General features: G+C 36.4%; 1 protein-coding gene across 2 annotated transcripts in view; it reads right to left on the minus strand.

Moving 5' to 3' along the window:
- STYX (serine/threonine/tyrosine interacting protein) overlaps positions 1–19,445 on the minus strand; it is a 53,464-nt gene that overhangs the window by 12,218 nt on the left and 21,801 nt on the right. The window contains exons 4-9 of one of the 2 annotated variants that reach the window (XM_005899956.3): positions 17,134–17,231; positions 8,287–8,347; positions 7,856–7,892; positions 7,384–7,423; positions 7,241–7,291; positions 5,500–5,572 (exon numbers count right to left, since the gene is read on the minus strand). In XM_005899956.3, coding sequence (XP_005900018.1) covers positions 5,500–5,572; positions 7,241–7,291; positions 7,384–7,423; positions 7,856–7,892; positions 8,287–8,347; positions 17,134–17,231 — 360 coding nt within the window. The remainder of the gene's footprint in view (positions 1–5,499; positions 5,573–7,240; positions 7,292–7,383; positions 7,424–7,855; positions 7,893–8,286; positions 8,348–17,133; positions 17,232–19,445) is intronic. The other variant, XM_070377275.1, reaches the window with a different exon arrangement.

The raw sequence follows: 19,445 nt of genomic DNA on the forward strand, positions 1-19,445 counted from the left end.
CAAAGAGTCAGAGATGACTGAGCGACTAAGCATGCAACTGAGAAAATCCACAAAAGAATAACAGCAGCAGCAGCAAAAACAACAAAAACCTAAGGAAAGCACAAAGCAAGAAGAAATTCAAATACAGAAATTATATAAACAAACCAGATAAAGGGGAAAAAGAAAGCACTGATATACAAAATTAGAAAAAAAGAATGAAAAAAATAACCAAAGAAATTAGAAGATATCAAAAAATGCAAAACATTATTTTCCTCAATTTTATCTCAAATCCAGTGAAATTATATAGAAGATTATGAAATCATCCAAAGTGACCTAAACAGGCTATGAAAATCAGACCTAGCCATTAACCAAATGAAGAAAGCTGTCCAAGAATTGGTTCACCCTCAAAATATATGAATGAATGTAATAATGAATAACTGAATTAAATTGAAAAAATCAAGGTCCAGTGATTTCACAGGTACTATATATCAAACATTAAGAAGCAGGTAACTCCAATCTAATTTAAATTGTTCTAGAGCAAATAAAGAGAAAGCAAGTTTTCATTTTAAACATGAGAAAAATGTGACAGACACTCTAACCAGAAGATGGTAGTACAGAAAAAAAAAATTACAAACCAGTATAACTTATTCAACTAATTCCAAAATCTTAAAAAAAAAAATTTGACAAACAGAATCTAGCAACACATTAATGGAATACAGTCTACCATAGCAAAGTGAGATTCATTTGTGAATCAAAATGATTCAAAATTAACAAGTCTAGCATCAGATCAGATCAGATCAGTCGCTCAGTCGTGTCCGACCCTTTGCGATCCCATGAATTGCAGCACGCCAGGCCTCCCTGTCCATCACCAACCCCCAGAGTTCACCGAACTCATGTCCATCGAGTCAGTGATGCCATCCAGCCATCTCATCCTCTCTGGTCCCCTTCTCCTCTTGCCCCCAATCCCTCCCAGCATCAGAGACTTTTCCAATGAGTCAACTCTTCGCATGAGGTGGCCAAAGTACAGGAGTTTCAGCTTTAGCATCATTCCTTCCAAAGAAATCCCAGGGCCGATATCCTTCAGAATGGACTGGTTGGATCTCCTTGCAGTCCAAGGGACTCTCAAGAGTCTTCTCCAACACCACAGTTCAAAAGCATCAATTCTTCAGTGCTCAGCCTTCTTCACAGTCCAACTCTCACATCCATACATGACCACAGGAAAAACCATAGCCTTGACTAGACGAACCTTTGTTGGCAAAGTAACGTCTCTGCTTTTCAATATGCTATCTAGGTTGGTCATAACTTTCCTTCGAAGGAGTAAGAGTCTTTTAATTTCATGGCTGCAGTCACCATCTGCAGTGATTTTGGAGCCCAGAAAAGTAAAGTCTGACACTGTTTCCCCATCTATTTCCCTTGAAGTGATGGGACTGGATGCCATGATCTTCGTCTTCTGAATGTTGAGCTTTAAGCCAACTTTTTCAGTCTCCACTTTCACTTTCATCAAGAGGTTTTTTAGTTCCTCTTCACTTTCTGCCATAAGGGTGGTGTCATCTGCATATCTGAGGTTATTGATATTTCTCCTGGCAATCTTGATTCCAGCTTGTGTTTCTTCCAGTCCAGCATTTCTCATGATGTACTCTGCATAGAAGTTAAATAAGCAGGGTGACAATATACAGCCTTGATGTACTCCTTTTCCTATTTGGAACCAGTCTGTTGTTCCATGTCCAGTTCTAACTGTTGCTTCCTGACCTGCATACAAATTTCTCAAGAGGCAGGTCAGGTGGTCTGGTATTCCCATCTCTTTCAGAATTTTCCACAGTTTGTTGTGATCCACACAGTCAAAGGCTTTGGCATAGTCAATAAAGCAGAAATAGATGTTCTTCTGGAACTCTCTTGCTTTTTCCATGATCCACTGGATGTTGGCAATTTGATCTCTGGTTCCTCTGCCTTTTCTAAAACCAGCTTGAACATCAGGAAGTTCACAGTTCACATATTGCTGAAGCCTGGCTTGGAGAATTTTGAGCATTACTTTACTAGCGTGTGAGATGAGTGCAACTGTGCGGTAGTTTGAGCATTCTTTGGCATTGCCTTTCTTTGGGATTGGAATGAAAACTGACCTTTCCCAGTCCTGTGGCCACTGCTGAGTTTTCCAAATTTGCTGGCATATTGAGTGCAGCACTTTCACAGCATCATCTTTCAGGATTTGGAATAGTTCAACTGGAATTCTATCACCTCCACTAGCTTTGTTCGTAGTGATGCTTTCTAAGGCCCACTTGACTTCACATTCCAGGATGTCTGGCTCTAGGTCAGTGATCACACCATCGTGATTATCTGTGTCACAAAGATCTTTTTTGTACAGTTTTTCTGTGTATTCTTGCCATCTCTTCTTAATATCTTCTGCTTCTGTTAGGTCCATACCATTTCTGTCCTTTATCGAGCCCATCTTTGCATGAAATGTTCCTTTGGTATCTCTAATTTTCTTGAAGAGATCTCTAGTCTTTCCCATTCTGTTGTTTTCCTCTATTTCTTTGCATTGATCACTGAAGAAGGCTTTCTTATCTCTTCTTGCTATTCTTTGGAACTCTGCATTCAGATGTTTATATCTTTCCTTTTCTTCTTTGCTTTTCACTTCTCTTCTTTTCACAGCTATTTGTAAGGCCTCCCCAGACAGCCATTTTGCTTTTTTGCATTTCTTTTCCATGGGGATGGTCTTGATCCCTGTCTCCTGTATAATGTCACGAACCTCAGTCCATAGTTCATCAGGCACTCTATCTATCAGATCTAGGCCCTTAAATCTATTTCTCACTTGCACTGTATAATCAGAAGGGATTTGATTTAGGTCATACCTGAATGGTCTAGGTCTAGCATTATGTGATTCAATTCACCATATTAATGACTTAAAGGACCGAAACTAGAGTCATTTCATAAAAAAATGTTTTAAGTTAAAAATCAGTATCTATTCCCGATAAAAAAATCTTTTAAATATGCACAAGCAAATAATCACTGAAACACACACAGTGCAATAATAAAAGCAATGAAATTGAAATCAAGAATCAAGTAAGTATGAATATCACACCACTATTACTTATCCAATTGTTGTGATACAATGACCATCAAGTGAGAAAGAAAAAAAATTAGAAAAGAGGCAAAATTATTATGATTTGAAGATGAAAATGGAGGATAATCAACTGGAAAATTCTTTAAATTTGGTCCTAGAGTTTAGTAAGGTTGCCAATTAAAAACATAAACAGCTTTCCTATAAAAAAAAAATAAGCAATTAGAAAACACACTAGAAAGATATTTGAAAAAACAATTTTAATTATAATGGAGTAAAAGAAAATAGCTAGGAATAAATTTCATAAGAAAAACATATATTTTATACAAGGAAAACTTTAAAACACTAAAGGACACAGAAATTGACTTGAATAAATGGAACATACTCTTAGAAACATACTCTTTGAAAAATTTAAAGGTGTCAATTCTTTCTGCACCCTTTCCAGTAAAGATCACACCACAAAATATGTGTTAAGAACTTGCCAGGAAATTTTCGGAAAGAACATTAATGAGGAAATCTTGATTAAATTACTTAATATAAGTAATACAGACTACTTACAAATATTATAGCATTTAAAACTTTGATACAAAGGCAGCAATAAGCAGATCAATGGAACAAAATACAAAGTCAGAAACAGACTCGTGTGGATTTAAAATTTGGTATATAATAAAAATGGCATTTCAAATCATTGGCTGTGCTGTGCTTAAGTCGCTCAGTCGTGTCCAACTCTTTGCAATCCCATGCACTGTACGTAGCTCACCAGGCTCCTCTGTCCATGGAGAGTCTCCAGGCAAGAACACTGGAGTGGGTTGCCATGCCCTCCCCCAGGGGATCTTCCCAACCCAGGGAGCAAACTCAAGTCTCCTGCACTGCAGGTGGATTCTTTATTATCTGAGCCACGAGGGAAGCCTTCAAATCACTGGCTACAGATAAATTTTCTACAAAGAATCCTTATAAACCAATGAGAAAAAGACCAACAACATGTTAGAAAAACGGGCAAACTACAAGCAGCTGCCACTTTTACCACCATGACAACAATGGTCCAAAAGTTTCATGAAACTTGCTGTTGGTATTGACTAGGTATGGGTAAGTAGGTACTCTTTGTTCCCTGGAGTCTTTTTAAAGGCAATTTAGCAACATCAACTTTCAAATGCCCTCTGACCCAGCAATTCCACTCTGATCAATTATCTTAGAGGTACATTCACACATGTAAACAAAGATACACCTATTAGGACATTCTTTCCAATGTTGTTTAAAATCATGAAAGACTGGAAACAACTTAAAGCTCCATGTATAAGCATGCTATGCTATGCTAAGTCGCTTCAGTCGTGTCCAACTCTGTGCGACCCCATAGATGGCAGCCCACCAGGCTCCGTCGTCCCTGGGATTCTCCAAGCAAGAATACTGGAGTGGGTTGCCATTTCCTTCTCCAGTGCATGAAGAAAAGTGAAAGTGAAGTCGCTCAGTCGTGTCCAACTCTTAGTGACCCCACGGACTGCAGCCCACCAGGCTCCTCCGTCCATGGGATTTTCCAGGCAAGAGTACTGGAGTGGGGTGCCATTGCCTTCTCCAATGTATGAGGAACTGGTCACATAAAACTGTGATATACACACACACACACAAATATTATTAAGGTAGAGCTATATATAATCTTCAAGATACACTATTAAGGAGACTTACTTTTCAAGTATTCTTCTTAAGCATTACTGAATTTTTATATTTTTAATCATGACTATTTTTCTCTTTTTAAAATGAAATAAAAACCAAAAGTGAATTAAAAATAAAAACAAAGTAAATTAAGTTTGGTAACTAACACATTTTGTAGTGCTCTTGGTATTTCAATGTAAGATTTATTCCTGCATAACTGGATGCAATCAGCCAGAGCACATTCTTTGACTTATGATTTTTCATCTTGGAAAAAATTAATCAGATAATTCAGTTTTATTTTCTTTTTAGTGTATCTTCTACACATCATCAAAGTGTGAAAGAACATGGAGAAGATAAAGCATATAAAATAGAAAAAGCTGCTATATGTAACACACTTAGAACCAAAATTTTCTTATGCTCTGTATGTAATCAAAATAGAGGGAAAATGGAAGACACGTCTAAGATCAACTATTTTACTTTAGATTTAACAATGTGGTTTTAATCCTTTTTTTCTTGTCAATGGCAGCTTAAAAAAAATACTTTTAAATAGATTTAAACTTGAACAAAGAAATTAGTCAGATTATGGCAATTTTTAAGTATTTACCAAGTACTACAACTAAATCATATGAATACAAGCTTTTAATTATCATACTTTCTGACTGCCTTATTGGAGAAGGAAATGGCAACCCACTCCAGTGTTCTTGCCTGGAGAATCCCAGGTTCGGGGGAGCCTGGTGGGGTCGCACAGGGTCGGACACGACTGAAGCAACTGAGCAGCAGCAGCTGACTGCCTTAAAGAGGAAAAATAGAGAAGTTACCTGAAGTTGATGGACAAATCCAGCATTAGGATTAATACAAAATCTTCTTTCTTGAACATAAGCAAACGCATCTCTGAAAACAAAAAAATAGGAAAACTAAGGCGGTAATATTATTTCATGAATTAATCTCAATTTTTCCAGAATTTATCTAAAGTAGGAACTTACCTAACAATTTACCTAAAACAGAAAATCATAATCAGACAGCTTGTACTACAGAAAGGTAGTGAACTGCAGTGGGAAAATCCTTTGCTCCCCAGCTGTGTTCTAGGGGATACTTTTCAACTTCTCTAAGTTTATTTTTTTCATGTGTAAATTGGGGATCATAACAATTCCTATCTTTAAGCACTACTATGAATATGGAAGATAGTAAGTATAACATATCATGTATAGCATGTGTCACATACACTCCATGTTCAGATTTTATTACTGGTTAAATTAGAAACATATGGACTTCCTTGTGTTGTTGAGATAAAAGTGTCCAGCAGTGTATCTGGCATCTGGCAGAGACCCAATAAATTAAGTTATTATTTGCTGACATGGCACCAGATAATAAAAAATATATATAAAACAAAATCTACCAAGCATTAATCTTTTCAATGAAATAAACACAAAACATTTGTATTCAAATAATATTTAAGAACACCTTTAAGCAAATTTTTCCATTATAATTTTAAGATAAAAATACCAAATGAAATAAAAGATTTGAATGTCCACTATGTGTCAGGCATGTGGATCCAATGTTGAACACAGCTCAAATGGACAAGGTTAACGGAGTACACAGCATAAGAACGGAAGGTTTATACAGACATGTCATGTGAAGTTTCACTGGCCACATTTAGAATTATTAAGGATCAGAAACCTCTGAGAGCTTTTTAGGGTAAGGTGAAATATGATTTATCTTTTGAAACAATCATTTTGACTGCAGTGTGAAGAACAGAACAGACTAGAGAAAGAAAGAAAACACAAGACCACTAAGATAACTACTGGAAGAGCTTGTATTAGGGAGATTAAATAATGAAACATGACTAGAGCTTGATTAGGGAGATTCAATAATGAGAAAGAGCCAGAATCAAGGAAAATTTTAGGACATAAAACAGAATTTGGTAATGGATCAGTCTGGGACATGAGTGCAAGAGTATCAATGACTACAGTAGATTGGTAACTTGTACTAGACACTCTAAGAAAGGAAATACTGTACATTGGCCAGCTTTGTTTTAGGGTGAAAAGCACATTAGCCTCTCTCTCCCTTTCGTCTATGCAATATGCTTGGAAAAGATGATTTTGCGTAAAACAAATAATAAATTGTGAATAGACAATAAAACAATTCTTAAGCAATTTTTCACCCAACTACTGTTAAAGGAAAACATAATAAATTAACCTTTTTAACAAAGAAAGCAATTACATCTTTGTCTAATAAGAATTTTAAAACTTAGATAAACCAATTTCCTAGTAGTAAGCAAGCAGTTTTCCAAGGGTTACTCCAACTGTAATTATCTTGGGTTTTTAAAATAATAAGAGAACTAGCTTCATAAAGTAACAAAATAGCCTAAGTGGATCTATACAAGGTAGACCAGCTACAGAGGTTAAGAGACTAACCACAGGATAAAAGGGACTGATTAATCAACCATAACTAGATGACAAAAATCAAGAGATTATTAACTTCCAGTGCCCAAACTGTCTCCATTAAGCTTCATTTTAATGAGAATTTAAACTTTGGCTAGGTTTCAGAATACTTTCTTACCTGTACTTCATTCCAAATGTTTCCATAATGTATGCAATAACAAAGGCAGCACTAAAGAGGGGGAAAATATTTTAGAAAAAAAAACAGAAAACATACTCATTAATTAAATGCTGGAGAAAGAAAGATTATTGCTAACATCATACCTCCTGGAGATCCCCGCATTCCCATGGACAAGAACTTTTCCTGAAAAACAAGAAATAGTTATTCTGATAGAAAGATACCTGATGCAGCAGCTAAAATATACTGAAACCATGTATCATACCACAGTAAAATAAATCTTATCTTAAGCATTTTATGTATTCTGTATATACAACTTGGATACTTACTAATTTTCAAATCCTTGAATTTATTTATATTAACTGTGTGGAGATTACAATAGACTTTTAGATTAAAAAGATTTAAAGCTGACAATATGAAAATAGTTCTATAGAGATATTTAAGAAAGTCTATCCAAATGAAGTAAGTTTTGGGAAATTTGGAAAGTCTATTATACATAATTATAATTTTCATATTCATTTAAGACTAAATGAATTTAGTCTTAAATAACTAAAAATTAACTATAATGAATAATTTCCTAAAAATAAACATAAGTTAAATGAAAGAAAAATTACTTACCTCCACTTTGTAAGCTCTCATCAATAAATTCTTTTGTCTGAAGGAAAGACAGTGTGTTATAATAAAATATATGGAGTAACATAAGCATAAAATACAAACATATATACACAAAACAAAATATACTGAAAATATTTTTCTGCTTATTTGAATAAAAATTACCTTGCATCAAAAATTTCCAAAATGCCACAAATACCATTATTATAAGTTTAAATATTTTGCATTTAAGAAATCTGAAATATAATTTCTCAAATATTTTGAGATCATAAAAAAGATTTTTAAAATAGTCAATTTTCTTTAAAATACAATCCCACAATTTTCAGACATTACAAGTAATAGCAGAATAGGAGAAAATCATGTCCCATTAAGTTTTAAAACCACAATTAAGAAAGCAAATCATAAATATTAAATGATATTAAAATATTGTTACCTACCATGGGGAAAAAACGTATTATATTTTCAACCGGATTATCTGCAATATCCAAGACTAAATATCTGAAAATAGAATATTGTGTGATTAAGCACACTTTCAGATAAAACTCTTCATATATAAAAAATACAAAAATTTCTTGACAACCATGAAAGTAACTTTCAAAATATCATATTCCCAAGGACCAAGCCATATATTTTATAATGCTTGAAGGCACAGCATTTAAAGCCCTAAATAACAGTTAACACATTAACATTTCTCTGATATCTTACGTATAAAAAAAATCTATCTTCTTAAAATAGAAAAATCATAAATGGTAAGAAATTTTCCTCTAGATCAGAGTAGACCTAGAAAATAAAGACAAAAATTACCTATTTTCTCCTCTTTGTTATTCTTCCATTTCTAGCAACTTCCCTAAGACTAGAAGAGTTTTCTTTGGATGGCCCTGCCACCCTTCCTCACAACCCTACAGAGGACAATTCAGAGACAGACCAAAGCCTGACAGAGAAAAAACTGACAGAAATAGAATGCAGCAGTCTGACAGAGCCGTGAGTCAAACATTCATTGTCTGAACTAACCTACAACAGAGGACAACTAACCTGTCCTCAAATTTTACACTTGAAAAACATTTAAAATAAGTCATTTCAATATACAAGCCTTACTTTTGTGAAAAACTGCCATTTCTGGAAATCTGCTGGCAGTTCAATGGTTAGGACTCAGTGCTTTCACTGTCAGGGACAGGGACAGGGACAGTTCCCTTGGTCGGGGAACTAAGATCCTGCAAGCCTTGTCATACAGCCTCAACAACTGCTCCCCTCACCCCACCCCCAACCAAAAAACAAAGAAAACTTTCATTTCTAACCCATCCAAGACCATCTGTTTATTAACACAACTTAGTTAAGTAATTGAGTTATAAAATCAAAATGTAAAGTCAATATTGCTTTAATAATTACTTTGGTGGTAGCAACTTCAATAAACTCAGGACTTATCACAGAGAAGCTATACCCAGGACGTTTTGGCACTAACAACAAAAATTAGAAAGGTATAGTATGGCATTTTAAAATATAACATTGTCATTTTCTTTAATATATACAAGTCTAAATGTGTGTATACATGATGTGCATGCAAGCGTGCACTATAAGCTGCTTCAGTCGTGTTCAACTCTTTGCCACCCTATGGACTGTAGCCCACCAGGCTCCTCTATCCATGGGGATTCTCCAGGCAAGGATACTAGAGTGGGTTGCCATGCCCTTCTCCAGGGGACCTTCCTGACCCAGGGATCGAACCTGTGTCTCCTATGTCTCCTGCATTAGCAGGTGGATTCTTTACCACTAGTGCCACCTGGGAAGCCCGTGTATACATGAAACACACACATAACACAAAAAATTTAGAAGGAAATTTAACAAAATGTTAATGTCAAGCTCCTCTGGGTTGTGGAATTATGGCTGGGTTTTTAAATATTTCTCTTGGTGTTATTCTGTATTTTCATAAATATGTATAAAGAACAAGTGTATCTTCTGCAATTGGAAAAAATTCAATCTATTTCATTTTAGATTACATGCAACCCCTTTTTAAAACTAATTTTCTTTAACTGAAAAATGTGTATGCACAGTAAAAAATTCTAACAGCATAAAGATATCTGCAATGAAAACTAGGTTTCCCTACCATCCCAGACCCTAAATTTCCCTTCCCAGAAATAACCACTGTCAAGTTTCTAGTCTGTCAGTCCAGAAGTTTCCTATACAAGAATAATGCCTAATGTACTGCACATACTTTAAACACTTGGAGAGTACACATGTGGCTCTGCATCGTTTCCTTCATGCAATAAATTGTAAAGATTAGTCTATATCAGCACATACACAAATATTCCATTCTTTTGCCTGACTACATAGTCTATTATGTATTCACAAAATATATTTTAAGAGTATTTTACACTGAGGGACATTCAGGTTGCTTTCATTTTTACAAAAATAAAGCAGAACATTAAAAGATTTCTAACATATACGGTTTTATACTAATACTTCTAGAATGATATCCAAAGAAGAGTTAACAGTACCTGCCTGCTAGCCAGGGATAAATTAGGTAGCTGGGTTTAGGGAAGGAAAGAAACCTTTCTTCTCATACCTTTTTGACCCTTTGGTCTTTGTATCATGTGTAATATATGCTTTGTTTTTTAAGTGAAGCCAAAATAAAGAACATTAAAAACCATCAGATGCTCAACCTCATCATTTTAAGATAAATGTGAAAGGCAAACTAAAACTACACAACACAATTTTTACTCCAGGAGATCACAAAGCTGAAGGGCAATTTACTCCAGATGCAGGGCTAACCAAGAGAGACAGGTCATAGTGAAGAGTGAAGAGTTCTGACAAAATGTGGTCCACCGGAGGAGGAAAAGGTAAACCACTCCAGTGTTTCTGTCAGAAGAACCCCACAGACACTATGAAAAGACAAAAAGATATGACACCGGAAGACGAGCCTCCAGGTTGGAAGGTGTCCAATATGTTACTAGGGAAGAGCAGAGGGCAATTACTAATAGCTCCAGGAAGAATAAAGTGCCTGGGCCAAAGTGGAAATGACACTCAGTTGTGGATGTGTCTGGTAGTGAAAGTGAAGTCCAATGCCATAAGGAAAAATACTGCATAGGAACCTGGAATATTAGGTCCATCCATCAAGGTAAACTGGACACAGTCAAGCAGGAGATGGCAAGATTGAACACTGACATCTTAGGAATCAGTGAACTAAAATGGACTGGAATGGGTGAATTTAATTCAGATGATCATTATATCAACTACTATGAGCAAGAATTCCTTAGAAGAAATGAAGTAGTCCTCAAAGCCAAAAAAGAGTTCAAACTGCAGTACTTGGGTACAACCTCAAAAATGACAGAATGATCCTGCTTCGTCCCCAAGGCAAGCCATTCAACATCAGTCATCCAAATCGATGCCCCAACCAACTGATATTGAATAAGCTGAAGACAATCAGTTCTACAAAGACCTGGAACACTTCCTAGAACTAACACCAAAAAATGATGTCCTTTTCACCATAAGGGACTGGAATACAAAAGTAGGGAATCAAGAGATACCCAGAATAACAGGCAAGTTTGGCCTTGGAATACAAAATGAAGCATGGCAAAGGATAAAAGAGTTTTGCCAAGAGAACACGCTGGTCATAGTAAGCACCCTTTTCCAAAAACCCAAGAGATGACTCTACACATGGACATCACCAGATAGTCAACACCAAAATCATACTATGTTCTTTGCAACTGAAGACAGAGAAGGTCTATACAGTCAGCAAAAACAGGACCTGGAACTGACTGGCTCTGATCATGAGCTCCTTATAGCAAAATTCAGCTTAAATTGAAGAAAGTGGGGAAAACCATCAGGCCATTCAGTTATGACCGAAATCAACTCCCTTATGATTATACAGTGAGGTGACAAATAGACTCAAGGGATTAGATCTGGTGGACAGAGTGTCTGAAGAACTATGGATGGAGGTTCATAACATGGTACAAGAGGCAATAACCAAAAACATCTCAAAGAAAAAGAAATGCAAGAAGGATAAGTAGTTGTCTGAGGAGGCTTTACAAATAGCTGAGGAAAGAAGAGAAGTGAAAGGCAAGGAAGAAAGGTATATCCAACTGAATGCAGAATTTCAGAGAATAGCAAGGAGAGATAAGAAGGCCTTCTTCAATGAACAATGCAAAGAAACAGAGGAAACAACAGAATGGACTAGAGATCTCTTCAAGAAAACTAGAGATATCAAGGCAACATTTCACACAACAATGGTCACAATAAAGGACAGAACTGTAAGGACCAAACCAAAGCGGAAGAGATTAAGAAGAGGTGGCAAGAATACACAGAATAACTATACAAATAAGGTCTTAATATCCTGGATATCCACAATGGTGAGGCCACTCACCTAGAGCAGGATATCCTGGAGTGTGAAGTAAAGTGAGCCTAAGGAAGCACTACTAAGAACAAAGCTAGTAGTGTGTGTTAGTTGCTCAATTATGTTCAACTCTCTGAGACCCCATGGACTGCAGCCTGCCAGGCTCCTCTATCCATGGAATTCTCCAGGCAAGAATACTGGAGTGGGTTGCCATTCTTTTCTCCAGAGGATCTTCCCAACCCAGGGATCAAACCTGCGTCTCTTGTATCTCCTGCTTTGGGAGGCAGGTTCTTTACCACTAGTGTCACCTGGGAAGCCTAAAGCTAGTAGAAGTGATGGAATTCCAGCTGAGCTACTTAAAACCCTAAAAGATGATGCTGTTAAAGTGCTGCACTAAATATGACAGCAAATTTGGAAAACTCAGCAGTGGTCACAGGACTGGAAAAGGTCAGTTTTCATTCCAATTTCAAAGAAGGGTAATGCCAAAGAATGCTCAAACTACCATACAATTCTGCTCATTTCACATGCTAGTAAGGTTATATTCAAAATCCTTCACGCTAGGCTTAAACAGTATGTGAACTGAGAATTTCCAGACGTACAAGCTGGATTTAGAAAAGGCAGAAGAACTGGAGATCAAATTGACAACATTTACTGGATCATGGAGAAAGCAAGGGAGTTCCAGAAAAAACATCTATTTCTACTTCTTTAAACTTTGACTGTGTGGATCACAGCAAACTGTGGAAAATTCTTGAAGAGATGGGAATACAAGACCACCTTAGCTGCCTCCTGAGAAACCTGTATGCAGGGCAAGAAGCAATAGTTAGAAATGGAAATGGAAAAACTGATTGGCTTAGAACTGGAAAAGGAGACAACAAGGCTGTATATTGTCACCCTGATTATTTAACTTATATATAGACTACATCTTGTGAAATGTGGGGCTGGATGAACAACAAGCTGGAATCAAAGACTGCCAAGAAAAATGTCAACAATCTTAGATATGCAGATGATACCACTCTAATGTCAGGAAATGAAGAGGAACTAAAGGGCCTCTTAATGAGGGTGAAAGAGGAGAGTGAAAAAGTTGGCTTAAAATTCAACATTCAAAAACTAAGATTATGGCATCCAGTGCCATCATTTCATGGCAAACAGAAGGGGAAAAAGTGAAAGCAGTGGCAGATTTTATTTTCCTGGAGTCCAAAATCACTGCATGGTATAGTGACCACAGCCATGAAATTAAAAGACACTTGCTCTTTGGAAGAAGAGCTACGACAAACCTAGACAGCATATTAAAAAGCAAAACCATCATTTTGCTGACAAAGGTCCCTACAGTCAAAGCTATGGTTTTTCCAGTAGTAAAGACTAATAGAGTTTTGCCAAGAAAATGTACTGGTCATAACAAACACACTCTTCCAACACCACAAGAGAAGACTCTATACATGGACGTCACCAGATGGTCAACACCAAAATCAGATTGATTATATTCTTTGCAGCCAAAGACGGAGAAGCTCTACACAGTCAGCAAAAACAAGACCAGGAGCTAACTGTGGCTCAGATCATGAACTCCTTATTGCCAAATTCAGACTTAAATTGAAGAAAGTAGGGAAAACCACTAGACCATTCAGGTATGACCTAAATCAAATCCCTTATGATTATACAGTGCAAGTGAGAAATAGATTTAAGGGCCTAGATCTGATAGAGTGCCTGATGAACTATGGACTGAGGTTCGTGACATTATACAGGAGACAGGGATCAAGACCATCCCCATGAAAAAGAAATGCAAAAAAGCAAAATGGCTGTCTGGGGAGGCCTTACAAATAGCTGTGAAAAGAAGAGAAGCAAAAAGCAAAGGAGAAAAGGAAAGATATAAGCATCTGAATGCAGAGTTCCAAAGAATAGCAAGAAGAGATAAGAAAGCCTTCTTCAGCAATCAATGCAAAGAAACAGAGGAAAATAACAGAATGGGAAAGACGAGAGATCTCTTCAAGAAAATGAGAGATACCAAGGGAACATTTCATGCTAAGATGGGCTGGATAAAGGACAGAAATGGTACGGACCTAACAGAAGCAGAAGATATTAAGAAGAGATGGCAAGAATACACAGAAGAACTGTACAAAAAAGATCTTCACAACCCAGATAATCACAATGGTGTGATCACTGATCTAGAGCCAGACATCCTGGAATGTGAAGTCAAGTGGGCCTTAGAAAGCATCACTACGAACAAAGCTAGTGGAGGTGATGGAATTCCAGTTGAGCTCTTTCAAATCCTGAAAGATGATGCTGTGAAAGTGCTGCACTCAATATGCCAGCAAATTTGGAAAACTCAGCAGTGGCCACAGGACTGGGAAAGGTCAGTTTTCATTCCAATCCCAAAGAAAGGAAATGCCAAAGAATGTTCAAACTACTGCACAATTGCACTCATCTCACATGCTAGTAAAGTAATGCTCAAAATTCTCCAAGCCAGGCTTCAGCAATATGTGAACCGTGAACTTCCTGATATTCAAGCTGGTTTTAGAAAAGGCAGAGGAACCAGAGATCAAATTGCCAACATCCAGTGGATCATGGAAAAAGCAAGAGAGTTCCAGAAGAACATCTATTTCTGCTTTATTGACTATGCCAAAGCCTTTGACTGTGTGGATCACAACAAACTGTGGAAAATTCTGAAAGAGATGGGAATACCAGACCACCTGATCTGCCTCTTGAGAAATTTGTATGCAGGTCAGGAAGCAACAGTTAGAACTGGACATGGAACAACAGACTGGTTCCAAATAGGAAAAGGAGTTCATCAAGGCTGTATATTGTCACCCTGCTTATTTAACTTCTATGCAGAGTACATCATGAGAAATGCTGGACTGGAAGAAACACAAGCTGGAATCAAGATTGCCGGGAGAAATATCAATAACCTCAGATATGCAGATGACACCACCCTTATGGCAGAAAGTGAAGAGGAACTCAAAAGCCTCTTGATGAAAGTGAAAGTGGAGAGTGAAAAAGTTGGCTTAAAGCTCAACATTCAGAAAAGAAGATCATGGCATCCGGTCCCATCACTTCATGGGAAATAGATGGGGAAACAGTGGAAACAGTGTCAGACTTTATTTTTCTGGGCTCCAAAATCACTGCAGATGGTGACTGCAGCCATGAAATTAAAAGATGCTTACTCTTTGGAAGGAAAGTTATGACCAACCTAGATAGCATATTCAAAAGCAGAGACATTACTTTGCCAACAAAGGTTCGTCTAGTCAAGGCTATGGTTTTTCCTGTGGTCACGTATGGATGTGAGAGTTGAACTGTGAAGAAGGCTGAGCGCCGAAGAATTGATGCTTTTGAACTGTGGTGTTGGAGAAGACTCTTGAGAGTCCCTTGGACTGCAAGGAGATCCAACCAGTCCATTCTGAAGGATATCGGCCCTGGGATTTCTTTGGAAGGAATGATGCTAAAGCTGAAACTCCAGTACTTTGGCCACCTCATGCGAAGAGTTGACTCATTGGGAAAGACTCTGATGCTGGGAGGGATTGGGGGCAGGAGGAGAAGGGGACCAGAGAGGATGAGATGGCTGGATGGCGTCACTGACTCAATGGACGTGAGTCTGGGTGAACTCCGGGAGTTGGTGATGGACAGGGAGGCCTGGCGTGCTGCGATTCATGGGGCTGCAAAGAGTCGGACACGACTGAGCGACTGAACTGAACTGATGTACATATATGAGAGCTGAACCATAAAGACTTAGTGATGAAGAACTGATGCTTTCTAATTGTAGTGCTGGAGAAGACTCGAGAGTCCCTTGGACTGCAGGGAGATCAAACCAGTCAATCCTAAAAAACCTCAAACCTGAATATTCATTGGAAGGACTGATGCTGAAGCTGTAGCTCCAGTACCTTGGCTACTTGATGCGAAGAGCTAACTTACTGGAAAAGACCCTGATGCTGGGAAAGATTGAAAGCAAAGGGACAAGGGGGCAGCAGAGGATTAGATGATTAAGATAGCACCACTGACTCAATGGACATGAATTTGAGTGAACTCCAATAGACAGTGGAGGACAGGGGAGCCTGGTGTGCTACAGTCCATGGATTGCAAAAAGTCAGACATGAACTAGCAAATGAACAAGATTGGAAAAAATTAAAAATATTTTATAATTCTGTCTGAGAGAGATACCAAGGAAGGAGTCACTGTCATTTTCTTTGCACTGGGAATGCAAACTGATGCAACTCAATGGAGGGCAATTTGTAACATCTATTAAAATTTAAATGCTCACATTCTTTAATCCAGTCATTCTACTACAAATTTATCCTACTGATATATTCACATATGAATTAAATGACATAGAGGGATAGTCACTACATTAGCAATAGTCTGGAAACAATCTAAATGTCTAACAATAGGAGATAGTTTGAATAGATTTTAGTGGAGTAATACAATAGATTACTGTCTACTTAAAAAGAACAACACAGGAATTCTCTGGTGGGCTAGTGGTTAGTATCCAGGCTGTCATTGATGTGGCCCAGTTGGTCGGGGAACTGAGGTTCTACCAGCCAGAAGATGCAATGAAGAAAAAAAAAAAAAGAAGAATGTAGCTAAGTAATAATATGAAGCAATCTCCTAAATACATAATTTTTTTTAAAAAGCCTAAGTTGATCTGTGAATATATATGTAACATAAATCTAAAAAGATACTCAAAAAGAAGTAACAATAGATACTTGTAGTGAGGGGAATAGACTATTTATAGGACAGGAATAGGGAAACTACTTTTCAGTATACATTCTTTTGAACATTTAGAATTCTACATTATGTGCATAAATTACTTATTTAAAATATTTTAAGGGAAGTTTATTCTTTAAATGATGTACTGTATGACCCATCTTTATAAAACATATATATACAGAAGTCCAATATAATAAAATCAATTTAAAATAAAAACATTACATGTTTGATACCCATAACATTTTTATGTTATATCAACAATTCTTACCTAAATAATTGTTGAAAGTTGGGTTTAATAAAGTTTGCTTCAATATTTTGTCGTATACATATTATATGAGTTATTCCATGTTTCTGTAGTATAGGTAGCTATTAAAAAAAAGAGAAATAGTTTGAAATACAAAACATCATCTTACTGTAATAGAGATCTGAAAATACATAGGACTCAACTTTATAGTTAGTATAGCCACATCTGAGCTTTAAATACAGGGAATCAAAGCTAATTTCATAATAACATGCTTAAAGTCATCAGCAAAATATTTCAATGATTCAAGATAAACACACTACATGTTCTCAAAAGGCTTATAGAATTATTTTATATCTATAATTTTAGAGTTTGATATGACCTTAAAGATAATTTATTTGGGAAACAATACTCTACCTTCATTATATATATTAACCCTTTGACCTTTATATTATGTATAACATACTTTATTTATAATTTACATTTATATACTCTTTATTATTTATTTTTAATACTATATAGTGGTTAAAGGCATGGGCTACGTACAGAGTCATGAGCTATGGAGTCCAAGCTCTAGATCCCAGCTCTGCTAATGACCTGAGCACTGTGGCTCAATTTTCTCATGTGAAAACTAGGAAAACACTACCTATTCACTGAATAGTTGTGAGAATTCTATAAGATAATCTTTGGAATAGTGGCTGGGACACATAGCAAGTTTTTTTAGTAAATGGCAGTTATATATATTGGTTACAATTCTTATTTATTAGAGAGAACTACTCTAACATAAACAGTTATTCAACATTTCTGACCTAGTTAATAGCAGTGCTGGAGCCCAAATCTCTAGACTGCTCTCTGCATCTCCCAGGATACTTTTTCTATTTTAAGCCAGAATTAATTTATACAATTCACAAAAACTAACTTCTAGGTTTTAAAAATTCTCCTAAAGTTAAAACTGGCGACTCCAAAGTATTCTGTGGTGCTTTGTGGCTCTATATTTAAAGAAATTTAACATGATAACTCTAAAAACTTAAGTTTTTATTTGTAAGTGACCATAGGCTTCAGTGAAATTTACAGACAACATGTTATTTAAATAGTTAGAATATGTATGCCATCAGTGACTTTGTTCACTGATTCATGCTAACTATGTGTAAAGCAGTGCCTGGAACACAGTTGTTGTTCAATAATTACATGTTCAAGAAATGAATGAACAAATCATGATGAATCAGAATTATTAATAAGCCTGTGTTTTCTATTTTCAGTTTATAATCCTATATATTTAATTCCCTTTCTATATTAATAGAACAGTAATACTAATAATGCATAAAAAAGTTCAAGAATAATTTCTACTTATTACAGATCAAATGCTTGTGTCTCCCTAAAATTCCTACGTTGAAGCCCTAACCTCCAAGGTAATATTAGTTTGTGGGGCCTTTGGGAGGTAATTAGATATAAATGAGGCTATGAGGTGGAGTACCCATGCTGGAATTAGTGCTCTTACAAGAGGAAGAGGGATCAGAGCTTCATCCCTCTGCCATGTGAGACTACCTCAAGAAGGCAGCAAACCATGAAGAGGGCCCTCACCAAAACTTAACCATGATGGTGCCCTCATCTCAAACTTCCCAGCCTCCAGAACTGTGAGAAATAAATGTCTGTGGCTGAGACCATCCACTCGATGGTATTTTATTATAGCAGCCTAAGCCAAGAAAGTGTTGTTTCTAAATGTTAATTTTTGCAGCAAAATTTCCTATGTCTGGCATAGATTACAGTTCAGTTATCTTTGTATTTCCTGAATACATCCTGAGACAGGGGAAAGGAGGTTAAGAATTTGGTAGGATTAATAATAAATCAATGTTTCATATTCACATTTATAGAACCTCCAAAGTGAATTCAATATTCATTCACTTGTCTATCACTGATCTATGATATGTGAACTTTTCGTACCTACTCTATGAATATGAGAAACTACAAGAAGACATATATAATCAGGGATAAAACCTGTTTGTTTTAACAAACTTGGAAGGCACATTAGATTACTAAGTAAAAACAAACCTTAAGACGGAACCCAAATATAATAGCACATAAATTTTTTTTTTCGTTTTCAACAGACTTTTATTTATACAAAGCAAACTATAACCTTATCTCACAAACAGAAAAAATTTTATAAAAAGAAACAGTTCACTACCTACAAAGACCCTAAATATGTCCCTTTTATTAAAACTGTATTTGAATGTAATAAAAGGCCAAACTAAATGAGTTTATAAAGAGCTTATTCCTTAAGGATTTTTTATTTCTATTACTCTTCTGCTATTACTGTTTAAGATGATATGAAAAGAAATATG

The sequence above is a fragment of the Bos mutus genome, chromosome 10 (genome assembly GCF_027580195.1).
Source record: "Bos mutus isolate GX-2022 chromosome 10, NWIPB_WYAK_1.1, whole genome shotgun sequence".
Lineage (NCBI taxonomy): Eukaryota > Metazoa > Chordata > Mammalia > Artiodactyla > Bovidae > Bos > Bos mutus.